Source organism: Hemibagrus wyckioides, linkage group LG17 (genome assembly GCF_019097595.1).
Source record: "Hemibagrus wyckioides isolate EC202008001 linkage group LG17, SWU_Hwy_1.0, whole genome shotgun sequence".
Lineage (NCBI taxonomy): Eukaryota > Metazoa > Chordata > Actinopteri > Siluriformes > Bagridae > Hemibagrus > Hemibagrus wyckioides.
The window spans coordinates 1,802,613-1,821,920 of NC_080726.1; the positions used below are offsets into that span (position 1 = coordinate 1,802,613).

The following is a 19,308-nucleotide window of genomic DNA, read 5'->3' on the forward strand; positions in this document are numbered from 1 at the left end:
AACGGCTTCGGTTTAAAACTGCCGCGTCCGCCCGAACAGGGACTTGAACCCTGGACCCTCAGATTAAAAGTCTGATGCTCTACCGACTGAGCTATCCGGGCCCATTATCAGGGTTGGTCACGTGCACGATACGTGGTCACGTGTCCATCCAACGACCTCTAGTTCACTCAGCCATGTGGCACTCGATCGCTTATCTTTTAAAAGGAACCCACATGCTTTTGCCTTCACCTCGACCATAACACCGGAAATAGGAGTATGTTGGGTTTAACCTGTCTCACTAGCAAGATGTATTCAAAATGAAATTCATGTCCGAGGTGGGACTCGAAGAGACACGCTCTTGTTGGCAGAGTGACGCAAATTTCGCACAAATCTTTTTTTTCCCCTTTAAAATGATATTTTTGATCAGTGTATCAACAAACAAAGCAGCAACTCGGCTCACAGATATAGAAACAGACAGATGTCTCTAGGAATTATACGTTGATACAGAAAGAAAAATGAATCCGAAGCAGTTACATGTCTCACCCATTCCATACTATGTGAACCCTCTTGTGAATATAGTTGCAATGTATAGCTTAAAAGGTTCCCATATGCTGCTAAAGGTGTGGACTTTTTCATAAAACCTACATGTGAAATGATCTAAAGTAATGTATTCTATTATGACATTATTCCAAAGTGTTTTGGAAGGAACACAGTTGTCCACTTTAATTGGGTAGCACAGAAAGTGAACATTTTATACAGTTTCTTCTTGTTTTGATCAGCGATTTGGTAATTCGCTACCCCAAGCAGCATACGTAATGGCTCACATTGCATAGCGCCATGAACACGATCTATTTGATTTTAGCCTCCTTAAACTTTTCTTTCCTGTGATATGGTCAAGTCGAACAGGTACGGGGTTTAAGGCCTGAGGGGGCTTCAGTTTAAAACTGGCGCATCCGCCCGAACAGGGACTTGAACCCTGGACCCTCAGATTAAAAGTCTGATGCTCTACCGACTGAGCTATCCGGGCCCGTTTGTCACGCTCATCGCATGCACGATACGTGGTCGCGTGTCCATCGTACGTGCTCTAGCTTTTGTTTTTAAACAACCTGTTTAATCAATTTAGCAACCCACATACTCTATATTGCCAAAAGTTTTTGGACACCCCTCCAAATCATTGAATTCAGGTGTTCCAATCACTTCCATGGCCACAGGTGCATAAAATCAAGCACCCAAGTATGCAGGCTGCTTCTACAAACACTTGTGAAAGAGTGGCTCGCTCCAAACGAAGCTTGGAGGTCTGCAGCTACCCACTCTAGCTGTATTCTACAAACACTTCTGAAATAGCGAGCCACTCTTTCACAAGTGTTTGTAGAATACAGCGGTAGCTACAGACCTCCAAACTTCGTGTGACCTTCAGATTAGCTAAAGAACAGTGCATAGAAAGCTTTATGGAATTGGGTTTTCATGGCTGAGCAGCTGCATCCAAGCCTTACCTCACTCAGATGCAGTGATGTAAAGCATACCGCCACTGGACTCGGGAGCAGTGGAGACGTGTTCTCTGGAGTGACAAATCAAGTAGGGCTGCATGATTAATTGTATTTTTATCATGATAACGATATTTGTGCCCACGATTAATTAATAAAAATTGTCGCGATATTAATGTGTAAACACCAAGCACAAAACAGACAGTCTAAAATCAAGCAAAGTCTTTGTTCGTTGTAATGGGCGGAGTCAGAGTCTATGGAATGGATGATGGACTGCGTCACAAGTCTGACGTGACAGCGTTGGCGTCACGAGATTTAAAGTCATTCACCTCGAACGATCATAATGGCTGAGCAGCAAGAAGAAGGTGCCGGAGTACGTACGTTAGTTCCCAAAAAGGGGTCACACTCCATTGTTTGGAACTATTTCGGTTTCGAGGAAAATGATGTTGATCAGGTACGAGTCTTGTGCGAACTGTGCTCCTGTTCCGTCCAAACATCCCAAGGTAACACAACAAACCTCATTATAATAATAATAATTACCTCCTTAAAAGCCGCCGCAAAGTGCAATATCAAGCATTTCAAAAGCTGAAGACACAAGCAGCAGCCACAAAAAAATCCCCGACCATCCACGACACAGACAACAATCCCGGGGACATTGTTAAACGCAATACCATATTCACATTGCTCGCAAAGACACGAGGAAATAACGGAGGCGATTGCGTATCATGTAGCCAAAGATATGTGTCCATTAAGCACAGTGATCAGCGAGGGGTTTAAAAAAATGATTGCCACACTTGACAAAAGATACAACATTCCCTCACGCAAACATTTTTCTAAAGCTGCGCTGCCCTCGCTGTACGCGAAATGCAGACTGGAAATAGAAAGAGAAATTCGCAGCATTGAATATTTTTGCTGCAACAACCGACTTACGGTCAAGTAGAAGTACAGAACCGTATTTGAGCTTGACCGTTCATTTCACTGACAGCGAGTTTGAGATGAAAAGCAAGCTTTGGTAAACTTTGTTTTTCCCACAAGCCCCTGCAGCGGAGTCTACTGCAGCGGGCCTAAAGGAAGCGATCTCTGCATGGGGTCTGCTGGAGGAAAGACTCGCATGCATTACAACCGACAACGCAGCTGATATGATCAGGGCAGCGTCTATGAATAACTGGACGAGGCTACACTGCTTTGGTCATAGACTGCATTTAGCCATCGGTAAGGTGTGTTCAAGTTTTTTCCTTATATTGTGAAACTGGTAACACTTTACAATAAGATTTTATTTGTTAACATTAGTTAACTACATTAGTTAACAATGAAAAGCACTTCTAAAGCATTTATTATTTATGTTGGTTACCATTAATTTCAACTTCAACAAATACTATTTGCTATTTTAATAATGGATTAGATTAGTAAATATTATTTGACAGAGCTGAGCCAAGATGAACGAACCATGAACAGTTGTATGTTTGTATTTTTTAAATGCCTTTAGTATTTTTCTGATATTACACTGACACCTGGAGTCATACAACCATCATCAAATTACAGATCTTTAAAAGCCAAAAAATAACAAGTAGTATTTGACTGGTCAAACGCTATTACATCTGAATGTATGTGCAACCAGTGGAATTTAGAATAAGTCAGTGTTTACTAACAGTTTTACTAATAGTAATAATTGATAGTTGATATTAGTCTGATGTAGCTGTACATAATTATCAAAAAACCAAAGATTTATTTCTGATTAAAAGTTTCATAATAAACAAAGTCTTCTTATGCTGTGACTTGATCATGTTTTTCTGATGTGTTTTTGTTTTTTCTCTAGAGAATGCCATGAAGGATCCAAGAATTGACCGGGCTGTGGGCGTCTGCAAAAAGTTGGTGAGCACCTTCTCCTACAGCTGGAAGCGTAAGAGGGAGTTTATAGCAGCACAAAAGGAGCTGAAGCTCCCAGAACACTCACTGAAAACAGAGTGTCCAGCAAGGTGGGGATCATGTCAAGCCATGATAGAGAGAGTCATCGAGCAGCAAAAGGACATTGCACATGTCCTGTCTTCTGACAAGAAGTCTCGACATCTCATCCCAACATGGCAGGACATGGATGTGCTAGAGGCAATTTTTTCAGTTTTATTCTAATTTAATTTTGTTATTACCATTTGACATGTAAAAGAAGCACAGTATTATTTTTACCAGAGTTAAAAAAACATTGTCAGAAGCCTCAATATAGTAACTTTTAGTATTCATCTTCTGGTTGTATTTTTTATATACAGTGTGGCTGTAAAGTCCAATAAAAATACTGAAGTGAATAAAAGTTCTTAACTAAAAGAATAATCGTGATTATCATGTTTCCTGTTATCGTGCCGCCCTAAAATCAAGTTTCTCTATCTGACAGTCCGATGGACGAGTCTGGGTTTGGCGTATCCCGGGAGACTCCTTCAACTTTTCTTTCCTGGGTCAAGGTGAACAGTGCAGCTGCAGTCCTGAGCCGTGAAACAGCTTCGGTTTAAAACTGCCGCGTCCGCCCGAACAGGGACTTGAACCCTGGACCCTCAGATTAAAAGTCTGATGCTCTACCGACTGAGTTATCCGGGCCCATTATCAGGGTTGGTCACGTGCACGATACGTGGTCACGTGTCCATCCAACGACCTCTAGTTCACTCAGCCATGTGGCACTCGATCGCTTATCTTTTAAAAGGAACCCACATGCTTTTGCCTTCACCTCGACCATAACACCGGAAATAGGAGTATGTTGGGTTTAACCTGTCTCACTAGCAAGATGTATTCAAAATGTAATTCATGTCCGAGGTGGGACTCGAACCGACACAGTCTTGTTGGCAGAGTGACGCAAATTTCGCACAAATCTTTTTTTTTCCTCTTTAAAATGATATTTTTGATCAGTGTATCAACAAACAAAGCAGCAACTCGGCTCACAGATATAGAAACAAACAGACAGATGTCTCTAGGAATTATACAGTTTCTTCTTGTTTTGATTAGCGATTTGGTAATCCGCTACCCCAAGCAGCATACGTAATGGCTCACATTGCATAGCGCCATGAACACGATCTATTTGATTTTAGAATCCTTAAAATTTTCTTTCCTGTGATATGGTCAAGTCGAACAGGTACGGGGTTTACGGCCTGAGGGGGCTTCAGTTTAAAACTGGCGCATCCGCCCGAACAGGGACTTGAACCCTGGACCCTCAGATTAAAAGTCTGATGCTCTACCGACTGAGCTATCCGGGCCCGTTTGTCACGCTCATCGCATGCACGATACGTGGTCGCGTGTCCATCGTACGTGCTCTAGCTTTTGTTTTTAAACAGCCTGTTTAATCAATTTAGCAACCCACATACTCTATAATGCCAAAAGTTTTGGGACACCCCTCCAAATCATTGAATTCAGGTGTTCCAATCACTTCCATGGCCACAGGTGCATAAAATCAAGCACCCAAGTATGCAGGCTGCTTCTACAAACACTTGTGAAAGAGTGGCTCGCTCCAAACGAAGCTTGGAGGTCTGCAGCTACCCACTCTAGCTGTATTCTACAAACACTTCTGAAATAGCGAGCCACTCTTTCACAAGTGTTTGTAGAATACAGCGGTAGCTACAGACCTCCAAACTTCGTGTGACCTTCAGATTAGCTAAAGAACAGTGCATAGAAAGCTTTATGGAATTGGGTTTTCATGGCTGAGCAGCTGCATCCAAGCCTTACCTCACTCAGATGCAGTGATGTAAAGCATACCGCCACTGGACTCGGGAGCAGTGGAGACGTGTTCTCTGGAGTGACAAATCAAGTTTCTCTATCCGACAATCCGATGGACGAGTCTGGGTTTGGCGTATCCCGGGAGACTCCTTCAACTTTTCTTTCCTGGGTCAAGGTGAACAGTGCAGCTGCAGCTGCAGTCCTGAGCTGTGAAAAGGCTTCGGTTTAAAACTGCCGCGTCCGCCCGAACAGGGACTTGAACCCTGGACCCTCAGATTAAAAGTCTGATGCTCTACCGACTGAGCTATCCGGGCCCATTATCAGGGTTGGTCACGTGCACGATACGTGGTCACGTGTCCATCCAACGACCTCTAGTTCACTCAGCGTGTGGCACCTCATGTGGCACTCGATCGCTTATCTTTTAAAAGGAACCCACATGCTTTTGCCTTCACCTCGACCATAACACCGGAAATAGGAGTATGTTGGGTTTAACCTGTCTCACTAGCAAGATGTATTCAAAATGTAATTCATGTCCGAGGTGGGACTCGAACCGACACAGTCTTGTTGGCAGAGTGACGCAAATTTCGCACAAATCTTTTTTTTTCCTCTTTAAAATGATATTTTTGATCAGTGTATCAACAAACAAAGCAGCAACTCGGCTCACAGATATAGAAACAAACAGACAGATGTCTCTAGGAATTATACAGTTTCTTCTTGTTTTGATTAGCGATTTGGTAATCCGCTACCCCAAGCAGCATACGTAATGGCTCACATTGCATAGCGCCATGAACACGATCTATTTGATTTTAGAATCCTTAAAATTTTCTTTCCTGTGATATGGTCAAGTCGAACAGGTACGGGGTTTACGGCCTGAGGGGGCTTCAGTTTAAAACTGGCGCATCCGCCCGAACAGGGACTTGAACCCTGGACCCTCAGATTAAAAGTCTGCTGCTCTATCAACTAGTTCTATCAAATCTATAAATAAGTAATAATTTCTTTAAATTTCTTAATTTTTAATATCTTTAATCTTTTTTTAATTTCATCTTTTTTTAATATCTAACAGATTAAACTTTTCAATATCCTTAAACTCTGTTATGTTCGAGTTGCAGTGTTTCAAACAGTTTCAACATGGTGCGTTTAAAACCATTATTTCCGCCCGAACAGGGACTTGAACCCTGGACCCTCAGATTAAAAGTCTGATGCTCTACCGACTGAGCTATCCGGGCCCATTGGCCATTGCCCATCGCATGCAAAATACGTGGTCACGTGTCCATCGTACGTGCTCTAGCTTTTGGGCTACGGTGAAAGTTCAAAGACGTGCATCACACGTGGTTACGTGTTAATCAATCGTCATTTAGTTTATATTCCTGATCCAAAAAAAGTCACCACCAGGGAATATTAAATGGAAAAAAGTGAACAGTAAATAATTCTGTTTTGTAATTTCTAAATTAGAATTGTTCATGAAATGAAGCGGAACAGTAGTGTTGCGCTTCATTTGGCAGGGTGACGCAAATTTGGTAATAAGAAAACACAAAGCGATGCAAACAAATCAGTTGTGGCACTTTCGTTATTCTGATTGAGAGAGAAAAGAAAGGCACTTTCGCCCGAACAGGGACTTGAACCCTGGACCCTCAGATTAAAAGTCTGATGCTCTACCGACTGAGCTATCCGGGCTCGTGCACGAGAACCATCGCGTTCAGGGCACATGTCATATATGTATGTATTATATGATTCTATGTTTCTTTTTATTTTAACTAACAACAAAGAAACCTTCTTTGCATTAGTTTCTAATTGAATACTATTACAATTAATTTACGAATATAAAAATGTTGAAAATAAATGTAAATACATTTCACATTAAACGAGTCTCAAACATTTCTTCAAAGTGCGTTTTTAACAAACAAACAAATTGCAAAATTTGTTTACAAACAATACCAAAAAAACATATTAATCTCAGTATTAACAAAAAATGCCTGAATAACAATACCACAGTCTATAATTCTCTCCAGTCTAAATTACTTAGACAGCCAGAAAAAGTCAAATTGAATCACTGAATCAAACTAAACACTGAGTCAATCTGCCAAAATGCACTTTGAATCAAACTGCACGCTGATACAAACTGAATCATTGAGTCAAACTGCAGACTGATTCAAACTGAATCACTGAGTCAAACTGCGAGCTGAATTACACTGCACACTGGGTCAACTACAAACCGAATCGAACTTCAAACTGCACACTGATTCACACTGAATCACTAAGTCAAACGGCACACTGAGTCAAAATACAAGGTTCTTTTGCTATTAAATAAGCTTCTTAATAAAAAATGTTAAATTCAAACAAGATAACGTTACTAAACCAAGACATCTGGATTTGATTTGTTATCATCCACATTAGCACCATCTTTCCAGAAATATCCAAGCCTTAGGTTTTCTGAATTAAAAATACATAACAAATTATATAACACACACACACACACACACAGTGATACACTTCAGCAGGCATTGCTCTGGCTGCTTTCTGCTTTTACCAAATTTGTAATATGATCTGGAGGCGTACGGATATTTCTGTTCAGAAAATCTGCCTAAATATAGTGCCACACATATGAGGATGTTTCTCATCATTATCAGCTGAGACACCAGACATCAGACACCAGACATCAGACATGCCCTCAGACAAGTTTTACCTCATTTGACCAACAAAATTCACTATTCACTGGAGAAAATATAAAACAATACATATTTATTATTATTATTATTATTATTATTATTATTATTTATAATAATAATAATAATAATAATAATAATAATAATAATAATTCTCTCTTTATTTTATTTTTTTTTATTTTTGGTAAAAAAGTTCATTTCAGCCATTTTATTAGGAACACATTCATGCCATTCTCTAATCAGCCAATCAGGAGGCAGCAGCACAATTTATAAACCCATCCAGACGCAGGTCCAGAGCTTCAGTTACTGTTCACATAAAACATCAGAATGAAGAAAAAGTCTGATCTCTGTGACTTTAAGCATTTCATGGTTGTTGGTTTGAGTTTTTCAGAATCTGCTCCTGAGATTTTCACCCAACACACAGAAGTTTACACAGAAAACCAACAAGCATCCTGTGTGCAGAGGATCAGCAGGCTGAAACAGCATGTTAATGAGATCAGACTGGTCTGAGCTGACAGGAAGACTGCACTAATTCAGATAATCACTCTGTACAATCGTGGTGAGCAGAAAAATATCTCAGAACACACAACACAGCCAAGCTCGAGGTGGATGAGCTACAACAGCAGAAGAAGGTTCCTCTCCGGTCCTCCAGGAACAGGAAGCTGAGCAGATACTCAAAGAAAAGCTTGCCTGACTCCTCCCACTATGCAGTAACATATTCAAATAAACCTGTTTGTGTTTCTCAAAATATGAGTTATTTAGCAATGTTTTAATGCGCAGAGGCATGAATACTCTCATGTGAGATAATGAACACAGCCTTTCCCACATCTGTTTTGTCCAGATGCACACCTGTACTCCAAGACACATCTGTTTTAAGCTTAGACGTATTGATCTCTGTTCATCTGTCAACACTGCGTTTTTGTTAAAGTGTTTTTTTTTACTCCTCTAACACTCTGGCCTGATGAGCTTCATTCAGCTAAATGATGCTAAATGATCTGCAGTAGAGGATCTGCTCCCGAAACTGAGGTGAATTTCGAGAGTCGCTAAACTGCTGGAAGTTTATTTTTAAACATTTTGCTACCCGTTTGTTTTTGAGTGGAATTTTTTGCAGTTGTCTTGCATTAGACCCTGAAAGCACCAAAAAGTGCTCTGTTTCTAGAGGAGTGAAGTAAACAGAGAGCAGTGATGGTGTTAAAGCCCCTCAGGAGGCCTGGCAGGAGACGTCTCTGTTACCTGGACACCTTCTGCACCATCGCAACAGCCTTCCACTGAGACACGGAGGAAATGTGATGCATGTGTTAATGTGAGGCTCTTCTGCCCTGCGACTCTACCCTTCCATATTAAACACATCCTGCTGTCTCACCTTACTGCATAACAGCTTGAAAAGTCAGATGGTCACCGTCTCACTCCCTGTCTTGCTCTCTGTTTCACCCTCAGCCTTACTCAATATCTGTCTCATTCTCTGTCTCTCAGCCTTTCTCCCCATCTCACTCTCAGTCTTACTCTCTGTCTCACTCTCAGTCTTACTCTTTTTCTCACTATCCGTCTCACTCTCTGTCTCATCCTCAGTCTTACTCTCAGCTGTACTCACTTTCTGTCTTACTCACTGTCTGTCTCACCCTAAGCCTTAATCAATCTCTGTCTCACTCCCTGTCTCACTCTCAGCCTTACTCACTTCCTGTCTCAATTTTATTTATTATCTCCATTTTACAGGAACAGAAAAGCCCCCACAGTCCACTTCTTAAAATTAAATCATAAAATATTTGAATTAAAACTGAACTGAAAGAAATGTCATTCTGTGTGTTCAGGCCTTAACATAGAACCTGTCAGAAAGAGTAATGATTGACTGAAAGCTGTAATTTTAAAAACTCATACATTACTGATTAAACACACACAGTTTTGGATGTACCACAACAGCACTGGATTTCTCCAAAATGAATACCTATACTTCTGAATAAGCACCTGTGTTAATTAACACTGCATTCTTACACTGTAAACACCTTCGCAGTTTATTTCAGTTTACATGTTACCCAAACACCTGAGATGTTGGATTAACACACAAATTGTCAAATAAGCAAATTATTGCTGAAAAAATCCTGAATTAACACCTGAAGTGCTGACTCAACACTTAGTGTCAGATTAACAGCGTTACAACAAACAAGTGCTGAAATAAAGCCTACAGCAACACTTTAGTCTCTGAATTAGTGTTGAATTAAGCATCAAAACGTTGACACCTACTGCGTCAAATAAAGTTCACTTAACACCTACATACATCAACAAACATCTCTAACAAAATTGGACAAACACTATTAGTGTGGTTGAACAGAGTGTTGACTAACATCACTGCACACATACAATTAACACTGACACTGCTTAAGAAACACCATCAGGGATGAACTAACATGTACCATAATCAGGCATAACATTATGACCACCAGCCTAATTTTGTGTTGGTCCCCCTTTTGCAGCCAAAACAGCCCTGACCCGTGGAGGCTTGGACTCCACTAGATCCCTAAAGGTGTGCTGTGGTATCTGGCACCAAGATGTTAGCAGCATTATCCTGCTGAAAGAGGCCATAGCCATCAGGGAATACCATTTCCATGAAAGGGTGTACACGGTATGCAACAATGCTTAGGTAGGTGGTACATGTCACAGTAACATCCACATGGATGGCAGGACCCAAGGTTTCCCAGCAGAACATTGACCAAAGCAGGACACTGCCTCCGCCGGCTCGCCTTCTTCCCATAGTGCATCCTGGTGTCATGTGTTCCCCAGTTAAGAGACTCACACACACCCGGCCATCCACGTGATGTAAAAGAAAACGTGATTCATCAGACCAGACCACCTTCTTCCATTGCTCCGTGGTCCAGTTCTGATGCTCACGTGTCCATTGCTGACGCTTTTGGCAGTGCACAGGGGTCAGCATGGGCACCCTGGCCAGTCTGTGGCTATGCGGCCCCAAACGCAACAAACTGTCCTGCACTGTGTATTCTGACTGAACCAGCATTAACTTCTTCAGCAATTTGAGCAACAGTAGCTCATCTGTTGGATCGGATCACACGGGCCAGCCTTCTCTCCCCACGTGCATCAATGAGCCTTGACTGCCCATGACCCTGTCTCCGGTTCACCACTGTTCCTTCCTCAGACCACTTTTGATAGATACTGACCACTGCAGACCAGGAACACCCCACAAGAGCTGCAGTTTTGGAGATGCTCTGATCCAGTGGTCTAGCCATCACAATTTGGCCCTTCGTCAAACTCGCTCAAATCCTTACACTTGTCCATTTTTCCTGCTTCTAACATCAACTTTGACACTAACAGGTGCCATGATGAGGAGATCTCGTCTTATACACTTCACCTCTCACTGCTCAGAATGTTATGGCTGATTGGTGTATTTGACATCACACATGCAGTGTAGAATTAACTTCTACATTTTAGGAAATTAATGATTCAATAAACACATTTATACTTATTTGCTTTTTATTATAACAAACACTTATAGTGCGTAAACACTAACTCAGTAAATAGTCCTGAACTCTTTCCGTGTCAAATAACATCTACACATCTAATCCTCCAAACACACCCACATGACTAATCCTGTACCAATTCTCCTCATTAACACCTACTGGTGTGTGGAATTAACACAGATAAAGTTTAGTAAACACCACCAGTGCTGAATTAACACCTACATTTACATTTAGAGTGTTAAATAACCTCGAGATTGTTGTACTGACAGAAAAAATAGGTACAGCGTTGAAATAAGACTAACAATCAGTGCTGGATTAGTGTTAGAATTTTGAGTAAATATTGAAAACTAGAGTTTGTTTATTCATCCAACTGTGATGAAACTGATCATTTATATTTACACTTTAGTCTTTACATTTATTGCTGTTTAGTCTTTGTGTAGTTAGTAATCATTGTAGGTGTTAATTCAGGTGTGTATAATATTAAACGGCTCTGAAAGTGTTAATTCAGCTCTATTGAACATTAATTCAGCCATGAAAGTGTTAATTCAGCCCTATAGAATATTAATTCCGCTCGTCAGGTGTTAATTCTGACATTGTGCACTGCACACCCTCTTCCCTCAGGCGCGTTTGGACGTTGAACTCTGTTTATCATCCACTACTGTCACACACACACACACACACACACACACACAAGCGCGCGAGTGCAACGGCGCGCTCACACAGAGCCAGGGCTCGTGGGCACTTTGTAACCGTGTGTGTGTGTGTGTGCGTGTGTGTGTGTGTGTAATTGTGAGGGAAATGGTTCCACGCAGAACCTGCAGTAGATCCGTTCCACTTTTCTCCACCTTCTCACGCTCTGAGTTCGGCGGTAAAGCGGTTTGGGTCGCAGTTGTGTAACGTGACAGCAGGAAGCGACACCAGAGACGGTAAGTTTCCTGTTTCTGGCGCTTTCCGAGCTTGCTATTCTTTTTAGCCAGCTTGGTGCACGCGAGCTCGATAGGACTACCAAACGAAACTGAACATTTAACCTCTAAACCTGATAAATTATGAAACAGATTTAATGTGCTGATGTAAGTCAAAGTCTTTAAGATCTATGATGCGTATTCGATAAAACGTCATCCCAAAAATAAATAAATAAATAAGCACGCGGATTGATCAGGCACGTGCACTGATCAGTTACACTAACGGCAAATAAATGTTATGGCAAATTATAACAATACATAACATTCAGTGATTTGTATGTCCTTAAAGGAGAAGTGCAATTATTACCAACAGTCAAATTTTAACGCGTGTGTGTGTGTGTGTGTGTGTGTGTGCCTTATATGTCTTGATGAGGACCAAAAGTCCCCACAAGTGTAGTAATATCTGATAGGTTTGATCGTAAATAAAGCTTCTCTCTCTCTCTCTCTCTCTCTCTCTCTCTCTCTCTCTCTCTCTCTCTCTGTGTGTGTGTGTGTAGCCACTTCTCCTCTTTCAGTAACTATAGAGATCCTACAGCAGTGTGTGAGTGTAAGTGTGAAGAGCTGCATGGTTCTGTACAGACACACTGATGTTATATTATCAGCTCTTACACTTAACAGCTTTAACATCACATTTACACACAAACACACACACAAACACACACACACACTTTAATCTTTTTTTCTCCACCCAATTTTATCTCACTTCAGTCATTTCAAATTTCCACACTTCCTCTCTCTCTCTCTCTCTCTCTTTCTCTCTCTCTCTCTCTCTCTCTCTCTCTCTCTCTCTTTCTTTCTCTCTCTCTCTCTCTCTCTCTCTCTCTCTCTCTCTCTCACTCACCCTCTGTCATTTCTTCCATCTATCCATCATGACTCACAACAATAATCTGGAATCCATCATTACTCATTTCCACATATGGAACAATATCACACACATGACAGGTTGTAATTTGTCTCTTGGTTAACAGTCATACAGCCTTCAGTCCTCTGTATCATTTCCACATGTCACTCATGATATACGGCGTATGTAAGTTTGATTACATTCATCATCCATCTCTGCTGCATCCTTTAAAGCATTATCTTTTGGCAGAATGAGATGAAACCACAGTTAGACTTTATGCTTCAACAGTACGTTAACATAGATTCCTATTACAATTCATTAATAAACAAAATATTTCACTTTTTTATCTGATTAAAGTTACATTGTCGCAGAACATCAAGTTAGTTCGAGTTCTCACTTATGTTATAGCAGGTGTAAACAGTCATTCCCTCACCTTAATTATTTAAAATTAGAGTTAAAATGATTAAACCTTCAAAAAAAACGCAGCTTGATGTATTACTGAGGAACTGAAAAACGTATAGATGGAAAAAGATGAATGTTGCACTGGATAATCCTTCCATAAACATTACATAAACATGTCTCAACTTCACCACATCAACGATTTTACGTCTTTTATGTAACAAAACATTAAAACAAAGAGTTGTTCATGTTCAGTGTCCACTGTAAACATCCCACAGAGTGAGCTGTTGCTATAGAAACACTAACATATCCGAAGGAGCACATTAATATACAACTAAAGTTCACATTTTGGTGTAAAAAGACTTCGATCACAAATTCAGACCAATAATTGTAAAGAAAGTGCTGGTGTAACTCGTCGATGTACGTGAACTATACAAGGAACTTGTGTCCAGGATGTTAAAAACATTCAGGATGTCACCGGGTGTCTTCACACACTTCCTTGGTACTGTGTAAAGCACTAAATGAGAACTGAACATCTTCAGTGCTGCAAAACACAACAACGTTCTCTCACTGCTGCTTCCACTGTTATTATTGTTATTATTATTATTATTATTATTATTATTATTATTATTATTATTACTGTTATTTTTATTCCAGTTACTGTAAATAATAGCATTTTCATATTGAAAAACTGAAGTAGAATCATCTCTTTGTGTTCTCCAGCAGGTTCTTCAGACGTCCGTTTCACTGCTAGTTTTTTAGCGTGACAGTGGTCCAGGATTATTGTAAACAGTGTAATGTGCTGCAAGGAAATACAGTTTATTGCATTTGTGCTGTTGAGAAATCACCTGAGCTGCTCATGTGACCTCAGAGGACTTCAGCAACATGTTTCTGCAGTGCACTAGACATCAGAGCATGCTCGCTTGAGTGTTCTCTGCAGTTCTCAGTGGTAGATTACAGAAGCTCTAAACCACAAGTTGTAAAAGGAAAAAAAAAGTTGTTGTGTAGATATTACAGCATTATTTCTTAACCTCTCACTGAAATGTACTGCAAGACGTCATTATTTCCCCATAATATCATATTATGACTTAATATAATCAGATGAAGTTTCATTTGTTTGGAAAAGGTTCAGACTAGCACGCGTGATTGTTCTTAGTTTTATTTTTGAACACAGCACTGAGGAACTGTGATGAAGAATTGATTCAAATTTGTGATTGTTTTTTTTGTTTTTTTAGAGATGTTTACCCTGACTGAAGTGGCGTCTCTTAATGACATCCAGCCCACGTATCGAATACTGAAGCCATGGTGGGATGTCTTCATGGATTATCTGGGTTTCGTCATGCTGATGTTAGCCATCTTTGCTGGAACGATGCAGTTAACCAAAGATCACATGGCCTGTCTTCCCATTCTAAAGGACAGCAATAAGGCATCAAACACAAACTCGTACACAACACCTCAGCCAGTGGACAGCTCCACATCAGCTTTAGGAACTGCACCTGTAGCCACTCGGGATCTTCCGGACAATGCAGCGAATGAAATCAGCATCAGCGCTGAGCCTCAACCCAAAGGACACAAAACAAATTTGGACTTTCAGCAGTACATTTTTGTCAACCAGATGTGTTACCATGTTGCCTTGCCCTGGTACTCAAAGTACTTTCCTTACCTTGTCCTGATACACACCATTGTGTTGATGGTAAGCAGCAACTTTTGGTTCAAATACCCAAAGACCAGCTCAAAGATCGAGCACTTCGTGTCCATCCTCGGCAGGTGCTTTGAATCGCCCTGGACCACAAAGGCGCTGTCTGAAACTGCATGCGAAGACTCTGAAGAAAACAAGCAGAGACTTATTGCTGGTCAGTCTGGTCCTAAGTCACTGTACTCAGATACTCAAGAGGACAGCACCAGTTCATCCCATCCAATGTTAGGAAACAACAGTGTGAAGTTCTCCGCTGAGAAGATTGTTCCTGAAGGTCCAAGTATGACCATTTTGGACAAAAAAGATGGTGAGCAAGCCAAGGCACTTTTCGAGAAGGTTCGGACTTTCCGAGCACATGTTGAGGACAGCGACTTCATCTACAAACTCTATGTGGTGCAGACTTCCATCAAAGCACTCAAGCTGATCGTTATCCTGGGTTACACATCAACTTTTGCTGCAGAAATCAATTTCTGTCATATATGTGAACCCAAAATCGAGGACCTAACCGGATATGATAGATTTTTCTGTACCCACAATATGGCCTTCATGCTAAGAAAGCTCCTTTTCACTTTCATGGCTATAATCGGACTTTATTGCCTCATCTGCCTGTATGCACTTTTCTGGCTTTTCCGACGTTCGCTCAAGGAATACTCATTTGAAAAAGTCAGAGAGGAAAGCAGCTTCAGCGACATCCCTGATGTAAAAAACGACTTTGCCTTCCTCCTCCATATGGTCGACCAGTATGACCAGTTACACTCCAAGCGATTTGGGATTTTTCTATCAGAGGTCAGTGAGAACAAGCTTCGAGAAATTAGCCTCAATCACGAATGGACACTAGAGAAACTGCGTCAGCATGTAACCTGCAATGCCCAAGACAAGCAGGAGTTGCACTTGTTCATGCTCTCAGGATTGCCCAATGCTGTATTCGATCTCAGCGAGCTTGAAGTCCTTAAGCTAGAACTCATCCCTGAGGTCCGGATTTCAGCCAAGGTTTCCCAGATGACCAATTTACAAGAACTTCATCTCTATAACTGTCCTGCCAAGGTGGAACAAACCGGTTTCACTTTCCTCCGAGATCACCTCCGGTGCCTTCATGTAAAGTTTACCGATGTGACAGAAATCCCTCCATGGGTTTATCTGTTGAGGAGCCTCAGGGAACTGTACCTGATTGGTAGCTTAAACTCGGAACACAATAAAATGATTGGTTTGGAATCCCTGAAAGATTTAAGGCACCTAAAGACATTATATTTCAAAAGCAACCTCAACAAAATACCCAACAACCTCACAGATCTCTCTCCACACCTCATCAAGCTGGTGGTGCACAATGATGGGACTAAATTGCTGGTACTGAGCAGTCTTAAGAAGATGACGAGCTTGCGTGAGCTGGAGCTCCATCACTGTGACCTGGAGAGGATCCCTCATGCCATTTTCAGCTTGACAAACCTGCAAGAATTGGATCTGAAATCCAACAGCTTCCGGACCATCGAAGAAGTCATCAGCTTTCAGCACCTGAAGAGACTGACGTGCCTCAAATTGTGGCACAACAAGATCATCGATATTCCACCAAACATAAATCAGGTGAAGAACCTTGAGTCACTCTACCTCTCCTACAACAAGCTGGAGACTCTTCCAGCCGCACTGTTTTACCTGCCCAAACTCAGGTACCTGGATCTCGGCTACAACTCCATTTCATCTATTCCAGTCGAAGTGGGACTTCTCCAGAACCTACAGCACTTTGATATCACAGGGAATAAGGTGGAGGTTCTTCCCAAACAGCTGTTCAGATGTACCAAACTGAAAGTCCTCTGCGTGGGCAACAACAGCATCACCGTCCTTCCTGAATCAATCGGACAGTTAACGCAACTACTTCAACTGGACGTGAAAGGGAACTGCTTGGATCACCTTCCGTACCAACTCAGTCAATGTCGGCATCTCAATAAAAGCTTATTCAGTGTGGAGGATCACCTTTTTGACATGCTTCCGATTGAGGTAAAAGAGAGTATGACAGAGGCGCCAACATTTACAGTGTAGATTATTCATTTCCTGACCCCTTGTTACTCCCTTGCTAAAGTTGTTTTGATTTTATCTAAAGCAGTGTTTTCACTAAACGTTTATAAAACTCAGCAGGCAGAGAATCGAATTCACTGAAGGGGAAAGGACACAAGGTGTAAAAGAGGCATGCTTCCCTTGCTTCTGGTTATTAATTCTTCTTACAGACTTTCTCTCGAAATAGATAATAAATGCATGGGACTGTGGGTTTATTTATTTGTTTAAAAAAGCAGTGGCTTTGCACATATCTGAAAATCAGAAAAAACTTCACATCCATCACATGCCATCACATCCTCCACCATGCACCATGTGAGGTTTTGTTTTCTCCAATGGCTAGAATTCTTTTTTTGTTGGCATCTCTGACACTACCAAGATACTGAAGATTGATGATAAATGAGATCCATATCCCACACTTGCTGATGTTAAAATTGTATAGTTTCTACCAGGTGACTAACCGAATATCGACTCCTGTCTTGTTGAAGCCAGTTTACTTTACTTGCTGCACACAGAGGAATTGAATCTGAAGTTGGCTGGTGATGGTCAGCACTTCCTGTGAATTCTGCATTGAAAATGTCTTATCTCACCAATCTGTTTTATTATTATTATTTTTTATATATATAGAAGTATTTTTCTTTACAAAGTACTTCAGTGAAAAATCAAATGTACACAATTTTATAAGTAAATAATTCACTCCGCCTATCACCACACCCTCTTATTGTTTTATTGTAACAGCAGCACACAGCTCTTTATATCTTACTTAAAAACATCAAACAGTTTGGCACCCAAATAAGTTCCCATGATAATAATAATAATAACAATAATAATAATAATAACAAATGATACAAAATATATCTGCATTTGGGATGAAGTAAAGAATTGTGTATGTTTAGATTTTTCGCTAAAATGCTGCTTTAAATTGTTTATCAGTCCTTCCAGGATTTTAATGAGTTTTTTGTGAGTGTTGCAGCCAAAAGAGCTTGATTTTGTGGCTTTTTTAAAAAAGATTCCTAATTTTTTTTGTGCTTTTATTGTGTGTAAATCTACTTGATTTGGTAAAATCACAAGCACAGGTTTCTTCTTTTAATAAACATCTGTAATGACTGTTTATAAGAGCTGTATTCATGTCCACACACCTGAACAGAAGAGGGTCTCGACCCGAATCTGAGGAAAATCTGTCATTTTGATAAAAATCACAATATTTTGTGTTAAATTGTGCGATGATAAAATGGTGCAGTTCTGATTAAGGATTATTGTACATGTTGAACCTGCCATGTTAGAATGATTTGTGAATTAAAATCTAAGTGCAGTGCTTTTTACAACTTTTTATTACGTCTCTTTATGACTTTTTCTTCACCCACACAGCTCGGTGTAGATTATCTTTAAGAGCGTATGAACTTCTCTGACACTTCTCCGACTTTGGTGGCAGCTGATAAAGAGGACATCAGAAGCTGGAGAAGTCACAGAGTGAAAACATGGCTTTTTACACTCCTAGGAATCGCCTTATAAGGCTGTGTTTATGTTTGTTGTATATTTAAGAATTCGGGTTTGATTTTAGCTACAACTTTTAGAAAAAAAGAAGAAGAAAGAACAGGACCAGCTCATTGAACCTCTTAATGATATCGTCTGAACAGATAACTGAACACAGGAGTGTTACACAAACTGCTGCTCAAACATTACCAGCTCTTTAACGGAAACATGGCAGGAAACAACTAGCGTGGTGCAGCAGGGCAGGAAACCCTTTCTTCCCCTCCCGGAACTCAGGATTCTCAGACCCAGGCCCTTTTACTGAACGTCTTATAGTGAAATACCACTACAGGCTTCTTATCACTAAACTGACAAACTGAACTACACAAACGAACAAGTTTCTGATTCAGTTCCATCTGTGTCTTTAATCATACACACAAATAACGGCTTGTTTTCAGGTGTGATGTGCTAAACTGCTAGTTATGGCAAATATGTACACACTTTGTGTCATGTTGTTCTATGTAAATATTATGAGGTTTCTGTTATCACCCCAAAGTTGATTAGTTTTCTTTAACAGCATGTCCCCAAGTGTTTCATTCCTCTTAAACCAGAGC

At 40.7% G+C, this 19,308-nt stretch overlaps 2 protein-coding genes and 7 non-coding genes across 9 annotated transcripts; 2 read left to right on the top strand and 7 right to left on the bottom strand.

Annotated features, from left to right (window-relative positions):
- Positions 1–28: 28 nt before the first annotated feature.
- Positions 29–101, bottom strand: trnak-uuu (transfer RNA lysine (anticodon UUU)). Its single transcript has one exon. It is a non-coding gene; the product is annotated as a tRNA-Lys (tRNA).
- An 832-nt stretch (positions 102–933) lies between these two features.
- On the bottom strand, positions 934–1,006 carry trnak-uuu (transfer RNA lysine (anticodon UUU)). The gene has a single exon. It is a non-coding gene; the product is annotated as a tRNA-Lys (tRNA).
- Positions 1,007–1,765: 759 nt separating this feature from the next.
- LOC131368415 (E3 SUMO-protein ligase ZBED1-like) lies at positions 1,766–4,699 on the top strand. Its single transcript, XM_058414537.1, has 4 exons — positions 1,766–1,966; positions 2,499–2,675; positions 3,280–3,566; positions 3,847–4,699. The coding sequence occupies exons 1-4, from the start codon at positions 1,807–1,809 to the stop codon at positions 3,943–3,945; spliced, it is 723 nt and encodes a 240-aa protein (XP_058270520.1). The 5' UTR covers positions 1,766–1,806; the 3' UTR covers positions 3,946–4,699.
- trnak-uuu (transfer RNA lysine (anticodon UUU)) lies at positions 3,974–4,046 on the bottom strand. Its single transcript has one exon. It is a non-coding gene; the product is annotated as a tRNA-Lys (tRNA).
- Positions 4,624–4,696, bottom strand: trnak-uuu (transfer RNA lysine (anticodon UUU)). The gene has a single exon. It is a non-coding gene; the product is annotated as a tRNA-Lys (tRNA).
- A 695-nt stretch (positions 4,700–5,394) lies between the features above and the next one.
- On the bottom strand, positions 5,395–5,467 carry trnak-uuu (transfer RNA lysine (anticodon UUU)). Its single transcript has one exon. It is a non-coding gene; the product is annotated as a tRNA-Lys (tRNA).
- An 839-nt stretch (positions 5,468–6,306) lies between these two features.
- On the bottom strand, positions 6,307–6,379 carry trnak-uuu (transfer RNA lysine (anticodon UUU)). The gene has a single exon. It is a non-coding gene; the product is annotated as a tRNA-Lys (tRNA).
- A 375-nt stretch (positions 6,380–6,754) lies between these two features.
- Positions 6,755–6,827, bottom strand: trnak-uuu (transfer RNA lysine (anticodon UUU)). Its single transcript has one exon. It is a non-coding gene; the product is annotated as a tRNA-Lys (tRNA).
- A 5,125-nt stretch (positions 6,828–11,952) lies between these two features.
- Positions 11,953–18,554, top strand: lrrc8da (leucine rich repeat containing 8 VRAC subunit Da). The gene is made up of 2 exons (XM_058413608.1): positions 11,953–12,209; positions 14,721–18,554. Exon 2 carries the CDS (start codon positions 14,723–14,725, stop codon positions 17,210–17,212), a length of 2,490 nt encoding a protein of 829 aa, XP_058269591.1. The 5' UTR covers positions 11,953–12,209; positions 14,721–14,722; the 3' UTR covers positions 17,213–18,554.
- Positions 18,555–19,308: the final 754 nt, after the last annotated feature.

Excerpts from the sequence above, each read along its gene's own strand:
- lrrc8da (XM_058413608.1), top strand. The coding sequence starts at position 14,723 with ATGTTTACCCTGACTGAAGTGGCGTCTCTTAATGACATCCAGCCCACG.
- LOC131368415 (XM_058414537.1), top strand. The coding sequence starts at position 1,807 with ATGGCTGAGCAGCAAGAAGAAGGTGCCGGAGTACGTACGTTAGTTCCC. Across the intron at positions 1,967-2,498 it reads TTCCGTCCAAACATCCCAAG|CCCCTGCAGCGGAGTCTACT; the intron begins GTAACACAACAA and ends TTTTCCCACAAG. Across the intron at positions 3,567-3,846 it reads AGGACATGGATGTGCTAGAG|TCCGATGGACGAGTCTGGGT; the intron begins GCAATTTTTTCA and ends TCTATCTGACAG.